The 13945-nt window shown below is 31.7% G+C and overlaps 1 protein-coding gene across 1 annotated transcript in view; it reads right to left on the bottom strand.

Moving 5' to 3' along the window:
- Positions 1–13945, bottom strand: part of mpdz (multiple PDZ domain crumbs cell polarity complex component) — an 80672-nt gene that overhangs the window by 17470 nt on the left and 49257 nt on the right. The window contains exons 26-34 of the mRNA XM_016535702.1: positions 13808–13918; positions 12465–12554; positions 10621–10683; positions 7338–7409; positions 6396–6552; positions 2952–3148; positions 2218–2309; positions 2051–2123; positions 283–345 (exon numbers count right to left, since the gene is read on the bottom strand). Coding sequence (XP_016391188.1) covers positions 283–345; positions 2051–2123; positions 2218–2309; positions 2952–3148; positions 6396–6552; positions 7338–7409; positions 10621–10683; positions 12465–12554; positions 13808–13918 — 918 coding nt within the window. The remainder of the gene's footprint in view (positions 1–282; positions 346–2050; positions 2124–2217; positions 2310–2951; positions 3149–6395; positions 6553–7337; positions 7410–10620; positions 10684–12464; positions 12555–13807; positions 13919–13945) is intronic.

The raw sequence follows: 13945 nt of genomic DNA, 5'->3' as shown, positions 1-13945 counted from the left end.
TGTACTATTTTTGCATTCAAATGCAAATGTTTATTTTAAATTCGACTAATATCATTTTTTTATTCACAATCTCCTCATCACAGGCAGGCACAGCACTCAGCATGTGTTCGTGTTTCTGTGTGCTGTCTGCGTCACTCATAGCACGTGCCTATATCGAAAATTTTTTATATCGTTATCGAAGAAGGTGTACCGTCGATAAATATCGATACCGTTTTATCGCCCAGGCCTAGGTTGTGAACATCATTTCTTTTGCCTTTAATTTTGCAGCACAGTGATTCATACCCTTCCAGCTGCTCCGTTCTCATCCACACTCTGAATGATGCATCCGCTCCTGCTGTCATCCTCCTTCAGAGAGAAAAAAACACTGAACATCACCACTACAGAGTGAGAAACCACACAAACACTGAGTCAGAAGAGAGCTGAAGTGTGTGTCAAATTCATGAATAGATAAATAGATGAATGAATGAATGATTGAACCAGAGGGTGAGAGTTTGGCTGCTTGGCTTCAAATGCTGGTCCCTTAAAATCTCTTAAACCGTGAAATGGACTTATTGAGATGAAGAAGAATGCTAATGGATAGCTCTATGTTTTAGAAAAGAACGAACAATAGAGTAAAGAACCAAACAAGTGCATAAAGTAATGAATGACCAATCTTCTTCTCGTTTAATGTGTGTCTGTTTACCTCCCCTTGTGAAAAAGTAGTCCACCTTACAATACTATTAAAAAAGTGGTTATTATGGAAATAATATACTTAAGTGTGAACTGAATGTTATGTTGTCAGACACTTAATTGCATGTTAACTGCAATTAAATGAAAATGTAGGTTACATTTAGTACATTTACACATAGTTACACTTTATTTTAAGGTGTCCTTGTTACAGTGTAATTATACATTTAAGTACTGAGTAATATTAATTAACTACATGTACTTACTATATGGTTAGGGTTAGGATTAGGGTTACTTGCATGTAATTAGGCATAATTAATTGTTATTATATTAGTACATACATGTAACATGTGTAACAAGGACACCTTAAAATAAAGTGTTACCAAACTGTATTATAGTTTAAATTTATATTAATTTATATTAAAAATAGTTTAACTTTAGAGTGTTTTTTCACTTAACTAGGACTTAATCTATAAGTTGTATATGTATTTTCATATTTACTCCTATTGTCTTTGAAATATGGGTAAAGTACTGCTGAATGTACTGACAAGCATTTATACCAATTATAATATTTTTGCAATACATTTGTAATAAAGTGTAGTGCTGTCAAACGATTAATCGCATCCAAAATAAAAGTTTTTGTTTACATAATATATGTGTGTGCTGTGTTTATTATAGATAATTTATTTGTTATGTATATATAAAAACACACACATACAGTGTATATTTGGAAAATATTTACATGTATTTACATGTGAATATATTTATATTTATATAATTTATATCTAAATATATTTAATATATTCACACACATATGTAAACAAAAACTTTTATTTTGGATGCGATTAATCGCGTTTAATCGTATGACAGCACTAATAAAGTGTCAATTTAGTGCATTTAAAATACATTAAATAAAATGTAATATTGAATAACACACTACAGTTAAAATTATAACCAAGTAATTCACATGTGCTTAAGTATGTTAGTCAACACATCAAAATAAGTGCACTTCTTTAAATCATGATATAAGATTATTAAAACATAATAATTACAAAAGTACTTTAAAGTAAAACTTTTAATTTGACATTATTACAAAGGTCACTTTTTAAAAGTGTACTTAAGTGGGTTCAGAAACAGTCATGTAAGTGTCTCTCTTTAAGTCACTTAAGTGACCTTTCATTTCATTAATATTATATTATCTGCAAAAAAACATTCTTTTAAGATTTGAAGTACATTACAAGTGCACATTCACTACAATCAAGAGCACTTCTTTTTCACAAGAGTCTAAAGCTGACTTGATCCCAAAAGGTAAAGCTGATTCAGAAATGAAGTAAATAATGTATTTTAAAGTCTGGGTTAAGGACACAGATGTGTGTGAGTTCACCTCTGTGTGTGCGTCCAGTGAGTCCGTCTCCTTCATCGGCCCGACTGCCATCTGACTCAAAGCATCTCTGTTCCTGAAACACACACACACACACCACACGTGTCAGCCTGCAACAGGCTTCAAAATCTCTTCAGATCAACACTTACACACCACAACCTTCGACCTACCGGATGAAGATGATCTTGACCCTTGAAGGGGCGCTTTTAATAATGGCAGAGGCGTTCTGATGACTGCGGCCGTACAGAACCTGACCGTTTATCTGCCAAGACAACCAGGTGAATCAGAAAAAGGCCTGATCTGTTTAGCATGAAAATGATGTGTGCATAACTGCATTGAATGTGCACTTGTAGTGTACTTAAAAAAACTTGCAGATAATATAATATTAATGAAATAAAAGGCCACTTAAGTGACTTAAAGAGAGACACTTTCATGACTGTTTCTTAACACACTTAAGTACACTTTTAAAGAGTGTGCTTTGTTATACTGTCAAATTAAAGTTTTACTCTCAAAGTACATTTTAAAAATCATTGTTTTGATAATCTTTTTTTGTGTATAAAGTATATTACTTTATATTTTAATTCACCATAAATGCTTGTCTGTACATTCAGCAGTACTTCAACCATACTTCAAAAACAATAGAAGTAATTATGTAAAGTAAATAATAGTAAATATAAGAAATGATATATAAAAAATGTACTTAAGTACCAACTTAAGTGAGTCAAAAAAAACTGCATTTAATATTAATTGCAAATAATATGCAATTAAGTGTCTGCAAACATTACATTCAGTTTACACTTAAGTATATTCTTTTAAATTACATAATAAGTACTCTTTTTTAAAGTATGCTAAAGTGTATTTCTTTTTCACAAGACTGCTGTTTTGATGTTTTAAACACACTCACCTCTAACAGTTCATCTCCCACCACGATGTGTTCGTCTCGGCCGGCGGCGCCGTTGGGATCGATTCCCACCACAAACACACTCATGCGTGAACGATCGCGGTTCCCTGCCAGACTCAAACCCAAACCTGTGCGACCCTTCTCCAACTCGATCAGGTGTAGCTCACCGGGTAAACGACCGTACCGCTCCGTTACCTTCTCTTCTCAGACACAGAGACACACACAGACACACACACAGACACACACACACACACACACACACCTGCAGTTAGATACTTTTACTCATAAATTACACTTGCAATCTGTAGTATTACTGCAGCATATCACTGCAGTCTAATAACAGATTTAGTTCAGTACAGTGTGAATGGCCACATACCCCTTGTGAAAAAGAAGTGCGCTTAACTGTATTGGATGTGCACTTGTAGTGTGCTTCAAATCTTAAAAGTATATTTAAAATTTTTTTTTTTAAAAGCCACTTCAGTGACTGAAAGAGAGACACTTTAATGACTGTTTCTTAACACACTTACTTTTTAAGTACACTTAAGTACAAAGTTTTTAAAAAGTTTGCACTTTGTAATGATGTCAATTTAAAAGTTTTACTTTAAAGTTTATTTTAATCATTATGTTTTAATAATCTTCTGTTATTTTTTAAGAAGTACACTTAAGTGTTGACTAACAAACTAAAGCTAATTTTAACTATAGTGTTATTTGATATTACATTTTAAGTTAATATATCTTAAATGTACTAAGTTGCAACTTCATCATTATAAATACATTTTAACACAAGACATGAAAGTTTCAATAGAAATGCCATTAAAGTATATTTTAGTTTAGCATAAATTCTTGTCAGTACATTCAGCAGCACTTTAACCATATTTCGAAGACAATAGAAGTAGTTATGAAATTACATATAAAAATGTACTTAAGTCATACTTAAGTGGGTCAGAAAACACTCTAAAGTTCATCTAATTGCGTTTAATATAAATTTACACTAAATACATTTTCATTTTACTGCAGTTAACATGCAATTAAGACTTCAAAAACTGTATTAAGTTCACACTTAAGTATATTTGGCAGCACTTAAAGAGAGACACTTTCATGACTGTTTCTTAACACACTTAAGTACACTTTTAAAGAGTGTGCTTTGTTATACTGTCAAATTAAAGTTTTACTCTCAAAGTACTCATTGTTTTGATAATCTTTTGTTGTGTATAAAGCATATTTTATATTAAAGTATATTACTTTATCTTTTAGTTCACCATAAATGCTTGTCTGTACATTCAGCAGTACTTCAACCATACTTCAAAAACAATAGAAGTAGTTATGAAATTACATATAAAGATGTACTTAAGTCCTCCTTAAGTGGGTCAGAAAACACTCTAAAGTTCATCTAATTGCGTTTAATATAAATTTACACTAAACACATTTTCATTTTACTGCAGTTAACATGCAATTAAGACTTCAAAAGCTGTATTAAGTTCACACTTAAGTATATTTGGCAGCACTTAAAGAGAGACACTTTCATGACTGTTTCTTAACACACTTAAGTACACTTTTAAAGAGTGTGCTTTGTTATACTGTCAAATTAAAGTTTTACTCTCAAAGTACTCATTGTTTTGATAATCTTTTGTTGTGTATAAAGCATATTTTATATTAAAGTATATTACTTTATCTTTTAGTTCACCATAAATTCTTGTCAGTACATTCAGCAGCACTTTAACCATATTTCGAAGACAATAGAAGTAGTTATGAAATTACATATAAAAATGTACTTAAGTCATACTTAAGTGGGTCAGAAAACACTCTAAAGTTCATCTAATTGCGTTTAATATAAATTTACACTAAACACATTTTCATTTTACTGCAGTTAACATGCAATTAAGACTTCAAAAGCTGTATTAAGTTCACACTTAAGTATATTTGGCAGCACTTAAAGAGAGACACTTTCATGACTGTTTCTTAACACACTTAAGTACACTTTTAAAGAGTGTGCTTTGTTATACTGTCAAATTAAAGTTTTACTCTCAAAGTACTCATTGTTTTGATAATCTTTTGTTGTGTATAAAGCATATTTTATATTAAAGTATATTACTTTATCTTTTAGTTCACCATAAATGCTTGTCTGTACATTCAGCAGTACTTCAACCATACTTCAAAAACAATAGAAGTAGTTATGAAATTACATATAAAGATGTACTTAAGTCCTCCTTAAGTGGGTCAGAAAACACTCTAAAGTTCATCTAATTGCGTTTAATATAAATTTACACTAAACACATTTTCATTTTACTGCAGTTAACATGCAATTAAGACTTCAAAAGCTGTATTAAGTTCACACTTAAGTATATTTGGCAGCACTTAAAGAGAGACACTTTCATGACTGTTTCTTAACACACTTAAGTACACTTTTAAAGAGTGTGCTTTGTTATACTGTGAAATTAAAGTATTATTCTCAAAGTACATTTAAAAAAAATCATTGTTTTGATAATCTTTTGTTGTGTATAAAGCATATTTTATATTAAAGTATATTACTTTATCTTTTAGTTCACCATAAATGCTTGTCTGTACATTCAGCAGTACTTCAACCATACTTCAAAAACAATAGAAGTAATTATGACATTATCTATAAAAATTTACTTAAGTCCAACTTAATTTTACAGTGCCCTTGTTACACGTTACATGCACTTACAATAGTAAAAACAATAAATTATGCATAATTACATGCAACTAACCCTAAACCAGACCTTCATTCTAAGCATACAGCAAGTATATGTAGTTTTTTTTTTTAAAAGCCACTTCAGTGACTGAAAGAGAGACACTTTAATGACTGTTTCTTAACACACTTACTTTTTAAGTACACTTAAGTACAAAGTTTTTAAAAAGTTTGCACTTTGTAATGATGTCAATTTAAAAGTTTTACTTTAAAGTTTATTTTAATCATTATGTTTTAATAATCTTCTGTTATTTTTTAAGAAGTACACTTAAGTGTTGACTAACAAACTAAAGCTAATTTTAACTATAGTGTTATTTGATATTACATTTTAAGTTAATATATCTTAAATGTACTAAGTTGCAACTTCATCATTATAAATACATTTTAACACAAGACATGAAAGTTTCAATAGAAATGCCATTAAAGTATATTTTAGTTTAGTGCAACTAACCCTAAACCAGACCTTCATTCTAAGCATACAGCAAGTATATGTAGTTAATTAATATTACTCAGTACTTAAATGTGTAATTACACTGTAACAAAGACACTGTAAAATAAAGTGTAACCTTATATCCTTATAGTCAAGTATATTAATTCCATAATAAGTACTCTTTTAAAGTATCCTACAGTGTACTTCTTTTTTCACTAGTGTCTCTCTCTGAAACTAGTCCAGTGTGAGTCAGTGTGATAGGCGCTCTCTGTTGGCCGCTGTGTGTTATAGCGAATGTGAGACTCACTCCAGCTGTATCCGTACTCATCCTCCTCTTCCTCATCAGGACCGTCGCTATGCAGAGCGAGTCTGTCGGGAATCTCAGTCAGTGTGTCCGAGTCGGTTTCCCCGACATGTGGAACGACAGGCAGCGACAAGAAGCTTTTCCCCTCCTCTCGATACAGCTGCCACAGTTTTAAAAATAAAACACATTAAACAAGATATAATTTCTATCCAATTAGCACATCATCTGTCAGCACGGCATCCTCCATTAAACCCATGAAATATGAAGCGTAATATAATCAAAATCACATTTAATCTGTTCTTAATTTCTCAGCATGAAGAACCAACAAAACAAGACATGCTGCTGTTCTGTAAAAACCTTCCAAATCATTCATTAACCTGCTAAATTCATGTTTAATACATGGTTTTTTCAATGAATATCAGTTACGGTGTAAAATTGAGATTACTAAAAAATATTACATTGTTACTGCACATAAGTTTCAAATGTTGTTCCAAATTTGTATAACTTTTTAAGTAGAACAAAAAAGATGTTAACAGGATGTTCACGCTGCTCTTTACATTTTGGTCTGTTCTTGACACAACATTGCATTTGTGATGTATTTTATTCCTTTTTCTGAGTTTAACAGCTGGTCACTGTGTGCTTTCACTGTATGGAAAAGAGCAGCACGAGTATTCTACTAAACATCTCCTTTTGTGTTACACAGAGTAATGAATATCATGTGGATCGTGCGATTAAAAACTATTCATACAAAAAAGCCTCAGATTTAAACCAGCTTTTCAATCATGCTCGTCTGAATTTAAGGGGGTCTGAATACTTTCCGTACCCACTGTATATATATTATAGAGAAAGAGAGTTTTAGAGCTATATATGCTAATGTTATGAAACCATAACTGCATATAGATGGGAGAGGAAACACACACACACAAACACACACAAGACACAAACCTTAAACGGTGTAGGAGTGAAAGGATTAGTTGGACACAGACGGAGGAAAGGTCTACTGTGAGTGTCAACGGCCTACAGAAAACAGAGAATAACCAGCACCAGTGAGACACAGAGAGAGAGAGAGAAAGAGAGAGAGAGAGAGAGAGAGAGAGAGGAAGAGCAAGTGCTTGTTCAGACTAACTACAGCACATTTACAGCACAACATCTGTTCTGGAGTCAGTTGAGAACAGGGCAAGTGACGGCAGGCCTGAGAATCTTCTTCTGATTTCTGACAGCCCACACGCTTTCTGTCACTGATGGAATAGAATACTAGCTTACTACGTACTGAATACTGAGAAGTGTACACTATACTGCCTGAGAGTTTTGAAAAAACAAAAAAATGTTATATGCAACATTGTTTCATCACAACGCATGTGTGTGGCACTTAGTCATCAGTTATGAAAATTAAAAAAAAAAAAAAAACTTTTAGCATTACAAAAAATAAATAGTATTACATGTGTTCTACTGCATACTGTATATTTTGGCAAATATAGTATGTCACAGTGATGTTATTATTAATTAAAACTAAAAGGAACAATATAATGTATATTGTTTTTGTTAACTGAGATAAAGCTGAAATAAAACAAACATTTAATGAAAAACTTAAAAAAGTTAAACAAAAATTAGGAATGTTGCACAGGCAACAAACTGAAAATAAGTTGAAATTGAAGAACTACAATGACAAAAAAATAAATTAAAGCTAAATAAGAATATTTAATAAAAACAAAAACTCATGACAATGACAAAAGCTCAAAACAAAATGATTAAAATTAAACTAAACTTAAAAAAAAAAAATCACATTTCAAAGTATTAATAAATACGGTAACACTTTACGGTGTCCTTGTTACACATTACATGTACTTACTATTATAATAACAATAAATGATGCATAATTACATGCAAGTAATTAATATTACTCAGTACTTAAATGTATAATTACACTGTAACAATGTACTATAAATACTATACTAGTATATTAATAATACTAAAATAACACTGGCATGTCATGCTATGTGACAGCAATTCACATTCTGTGCACAGTGTAGATATTATACACTGCAGACATTATAATAGTAGTAGTTAGCAGGCTATTCTCAGCACTGAGTCTCAGATGGCACAGCTAGAGACCGTTCACACAGCACCAGAAGCATAATGCATGCAAAAACCGTGCTGGTTGGTTTAAATATGCATCGCTAATCAGACTGGCTGGCTTTCACGCAACCTCTGAGAGTCTGAGTGCCCAGGGTTTTGCTAGCAAATAAAGTTTTGTTTACAGTGTAATGGATTGTAATTAATTAACTAATTTCCAGTCTTTTGTGATTAGCTACTGGATAAAATCATATAGCATGGTTATCATAGTTAACAAAAAGGCCACTCCCTTAGTGTAGCATATAGGACACTGTTATTAGCCAGTAACATGCATCACAGAGGCGTTTACATTCACTCTAAAATGCATAACTAGAGACATCCTATTACAGAGATTTCCATGACTTCTCCAAGCCTGAAAATCACAATTGTAAAACTCTCCGGTATTTCCAGGGTTTTCATGATTATGGAAACTCTGCCTCAAGCATAACTTCATATTGCACTTTCTTGCACAATTACATCTGTGAAATCACCAGGACTTAAACTGACAGACTATTAGTGAACACTGTGCTTCTGAAACGGTTAACTAATTTCCAGTCTTTTGTGATTAGCTACTGGATAAAATCATATAGCATGTTTATCATAGTTAACAAAAAGGCCACTCCCTTAGTGTAGCATATAGGACACTGTTATTAGCCAGTAACATGCATCACAGAGGCGTTTACATTCACTCTAAAATGCATAACTAGAGACATCCTATTACAGAGATTTCCATAACTTCTCCAAGCCTGAAAATCACAATTGTAAAACTCTCCGGTATTTCCAGGTTTTTCATGATTATGGAAACTCTGCCTCAAGCATAACTTCATATTGCACTTTCTTGCACAATTACATCTGTGAAATCACCAGGACTTAAACTGACAGACTATTAGTGAACACTGTGCTTCTGAAACGGAGATCCAATAGAAATTGGGACATTATTTCCTCACCCTTCATGATGTTCCATGCAAATTCAATTCTCCGGATAAAATTTCATATAAATTATCTTAAATTGTAATACATAAATAAGTAAAACTTGTGTGTTATTGCTAGATTTACAGATCCTAGAGTTTAGTAAACACACACACACATATATATATATATATATTTTTTTTAAATTTTAGCTCTTAATTCTCACTGGAGGGAAAGATTGTCAGTCAGTTTAATTAAAATCTTCACTAATTGAAATAATGCTGAAGTAAAATAAAATCTAAAGATTAGATTGAAAAACGTAAACTTAAAAAAACTTGGAAAAAAAGTAGAAAGTAAAAAATAGACTGAAATAAAATAAGTTCTTAAATTACTAAAACTAAAACAAAAAATACACAAATAATTTAGAAGTATTTTAAGTATTAATTTAAATAAAAATGACAAGTGCATAAAAATTACAAAAAAAACTAATATATATCTTCTCAATAAACTCTTAATAAATTTTTAAATAAATATAAATGTTAAAAAAATCAATCAATCAATCAATCAATCAATCAATAACAGCACACCAAAAAAGCACAACTTATGTGATATGTTGCTATATTTACAAATGATTGACTTAAAGAAAATATTATCAGTCAGGTTTTTTAATTGAAATAAAATAAAATATAAACATTGCCAAGTAACTGAAATAAAATAAGTTTAAAATTACTAAAACTAAAACTGAAATAAAATTAATAACATAAATATGTTGTATTAAAAATAAAAAAATAAAAATGACAAAAGCACATAAAGTTACAAAAACAAAGCCCTGAAAATAAAAAATAAAAAAAGCTAATTCGAAACATTAATCAGTACTACAATAGCATATACGGTAAATAATACTAAAATAACACTGCTATAATTCAAATGGTTTGTTTCCATTTCTTAAATCTTTTATGGTGGTTTTTTTTGGCGTTTTTGTTATTTGTGGACCTTAACCTTATACTTAGTGGTCACTATGAACTGTTGTTGTAATGCTTTGACTTTCTAACACAGCTCTTTCTGGTAATGAAAAGAGCTGCAGTAATTCTTGCACATATTTAGCTCCACTGAAGACAATCATAAAGGTTTCAGAAACGACCTGAGAGTGAGAGCGAGTAAACACTGACTTAAATGCAGTAGTAATGGAGTCTGTGATGAGACTCACCTTCTCACCGCTGCTCTTCAGATCGAAGGCTGAAATGTCCTCTGCTGCATCCAGCGCAGATGTCTGCCGTTATTAAACATTCAAGAAGAGTCCTCGTCAAACACAGTCCTACAAAAACATCTCTACATGACCTCAATAGCGTCATTAAACTCTAATGCCATTGAGAGGCTCTCTGTTAGTCCAGAAGATCCTGAAGTCCTGCACAGTAATGAAAGTCTCTCTTTATGGCTGCGGATCCCCCCTCGTGTTTTGTGCTTGTTGTTCAGTGCCATTGAAACAAAGCTACTTTAAAGAGCCATCTGCTGGGCGGGAAAGAGGCATGGATCATTAGCGCACATCTGGTCACGGACACTTTATAAAGGTCTGATGAAGAGAAGGACAGACCGCAGAGAGCCTCGATACAAGGCTTCGGTCAGCGGAGATATTTAACGACATGTTTCAGAGATCCAACATTATTACAACACTTTAAATACTGTATGGAGTGATACAATGAATCGTGCTGTAGATTCTGGATTTTTTTGCAGGATGAGGTTTCGAGTCAGATAATGTGAAACAATTCCCTTGTGAAAAAGATTTACGCTTTAGCATGCTTATTTTAATAAAGTACTTATTATGTAAATAATACACTTAAGTGCGAACTGAATGCTTTTGGACATGTTTTAGTTTAATGAAAAAGTTTTATAGTTTAAAACTATATTAAATGCAATTTTAGATCACTTTTTTGACCCACTTAAGTAGGACTTAAGTACATCTTTACATTTACTTTCATAATTATTTAAATGGTCTTTGAAATATGGTTAAAGTTCTGCTGAATGCTTTGTGGTAAACAAAAATATACTTTGTTACTTAATGTATTTTTAATCTATCTGTAATTAAACATTTGTAATGATGCTTTAGTACATTTAAAACATATTAACTTTAAAATGTAATATTGAATAACAGTAACGCACTACAGGTAAAATGATAATCACGTGCTTTACATGTGCTTTAGTATGTTAGTCCACACATCACAATAAAGGCACTTAACTGTCAGGTGCTCTTTTTTAATTGCCTTTTTCACCATCATATATTTTAGTAATCATCCTAATTAGAAATCATTCGAAAGCTTTGGACACATGGCTTTTTGATTGATTTTATTTTAGATTCAAAAATATATAGTTAAATATTTATTTTATATAAAATAAAACATTTTAGTACAGTGCATTTCCTTTACAGTAAACTTAAACTTCTTAAAGTTTAAAACGTAATAAATAAGTTTTTACACTTTATTTTTTTTTAAATCTTTCAGCAATAATTTGCTGATTGTCTTCTTTAAAAAGAAACCAACCTTAGTTAAGAGGTTGAAGCATGACAAAAGATGAATAAAACTTGATTGATGACTTAAAATGTACTTTAAAGTAAAACTTTTAATTTGACATTATTGCTTTTAAAAGTGTACTTAAGTGGATAAAGAAACAGTCATGAAAGTGACTTAAGCAGCCGTTAAGCTCATTAATATTATATTATCTGCAAGTACTGCTTTTTAAAAATATTATTGTAAGATTGAAGTACACTACAAGTGCAGATTAAGTACAGTTAAGTACACTTCTTTTTCACAAGGGACATTTTCATTCAACAGAGCAATTTACTGCACAAAAAGTCAAATATTTTCAGTTTGTTTTTCCTGAAGAGTGCTAGTATATATTCAGACTAAAACCCACAAAACTTTCAAAATGAAACATAACCATGGAAAACCTTGAGGAACAAGGATGAGTTTTCTAGAATGTACCACTTGATAATCATTAATAACGTGATAAATACCAGGTACACACACACACACACACACACAGGCGACTCCGTCTAACCTGTAGCGGTTTGTATGTAAAGCAGGATTCGGGGTAAGGATGGAGGGGTTGCTCTGAGCGCGTCAGCTGTAGCAGGGCTACGGGAGGTTTCTACAAGCACAGCACAGAAGGTTAGCAAGCCAGAATCACCCTGCGCCAGTATATCAGCTTAAACACATTTCATCCCGCAAGACGAGTCATTAAAACATCTAATATGTAAACTAGAAGTGGCCTTATTGAAAAAGGAGGTCTGCGGGTAAATGTGGAGGACGTGTCTCGGGACATTAACGGCGAAACAGTTGAACTTTGGAGAGCCATAAAAGGAGCGTTGCTTGTTAAATCTCATTCGTAAATGTGCTTAAGTTGATTTCATCATTTGATTCAAAACTTATTCAATGATTTGCTTTTATGAAGTCTCTGCATGGCATTTTTTTTAATGTGAAAAATGCATTTTATATTACCCTTGTGAAAAAGAAGTGTGCTTAATTGTGTTAATTGTGCACTTGTAAGTTTTACTTCAAGCATTTTTTTTTATATTCAAGTGTATTTTTTAAATACTGTACTTGCAGATGATATAATATTAATGAAATAAAAGACCATTTATATGTATAGACACTTCCATGACTGTATTATAACACTTTTAAAAAGTGCAATTCAAAATTTCAAATTATACTTTAAAGTACATTTTATATGTTTATGTTCAATATTACATTTAAAGTTAATATTTTTTTGAATACTTATTTAAATACATAACAAACAAGTTATATATTAGTTTATCATAAATGCTTGTCAGTACATTCAGCAGTAGGGAAAAATAGAATTATGAAATTAGTATAAAGATGTACTAAATTCCCATTTAAGTGGTTCAAAAGCACTTTAAAGTTCAGCTAATTGCATTTAATATACATTTAAAGTATAATTCATATTTATTGCAATATTCAACGTATTATTTAAGTATTATTATTCAAAGTATATTATTTCCATAGTAAGTAGATATGCTTCAGTGCACTTCTTTTTTATTTTTATTTTTACAGGGGTGTTATATTGGTGCATTTAAATGAAAATAATTAAAAAAAAAAAAAAAAACGTTTTAAACCACTGCAGAGCAAATACATAAACACCGAGATATACAGCAACACATATCCCTAAAAGACTAACAAATATTGAGATTGTCAACAGAATATGAACATCTAATTTTTAGATAAAGTGGTTTTTATAAAGTTTTATATTCCATTAAAGCTATATCGCCCAGCCAGAGTTAGTATGCAGCAGTTATAAATATGTTATAAACACCCACACGTGTTAACCAGCATCAATAAATGGATCAGTTCAGCAGATGCTTGTATTGTGTGTGTGATACTGACTCTGTCTCTGTGAACGATGCTCTGCACCAGAAACACCACGGGGTTTGCAGCGTTACGGATGGCCTCCACCGCCTGCTCATGACTGGCGTCACGCAGATCCACTCCGCCCACCTGTCACACACACACACACACACACCG

The sequence above is a fragment of the Sinocyclocheilus rhinocerous genome, unplaced genomic scaffold, assembly GCF_001515625.1.
Source record: "Sinocyclocheilus rhinocerous isolate Xijiao unplaced genomic scaffold, SAMN03320098_v1.1 scaffold1898, whole genome shotgun sequence".
NCBI classification, from domain to species: Eukaryota; Metazoa; Chordata; class Actinopteri; order Cypriniformes; family Cyprinidae; genus Sinocyclocheilus; species Sinocyclocheilus rhinocerous.
The sequence above is the reverse complement of the archived record's forward strand: the minus strand, read 5'-3'. Positions and strand labels throughout refer to the sequence as shown.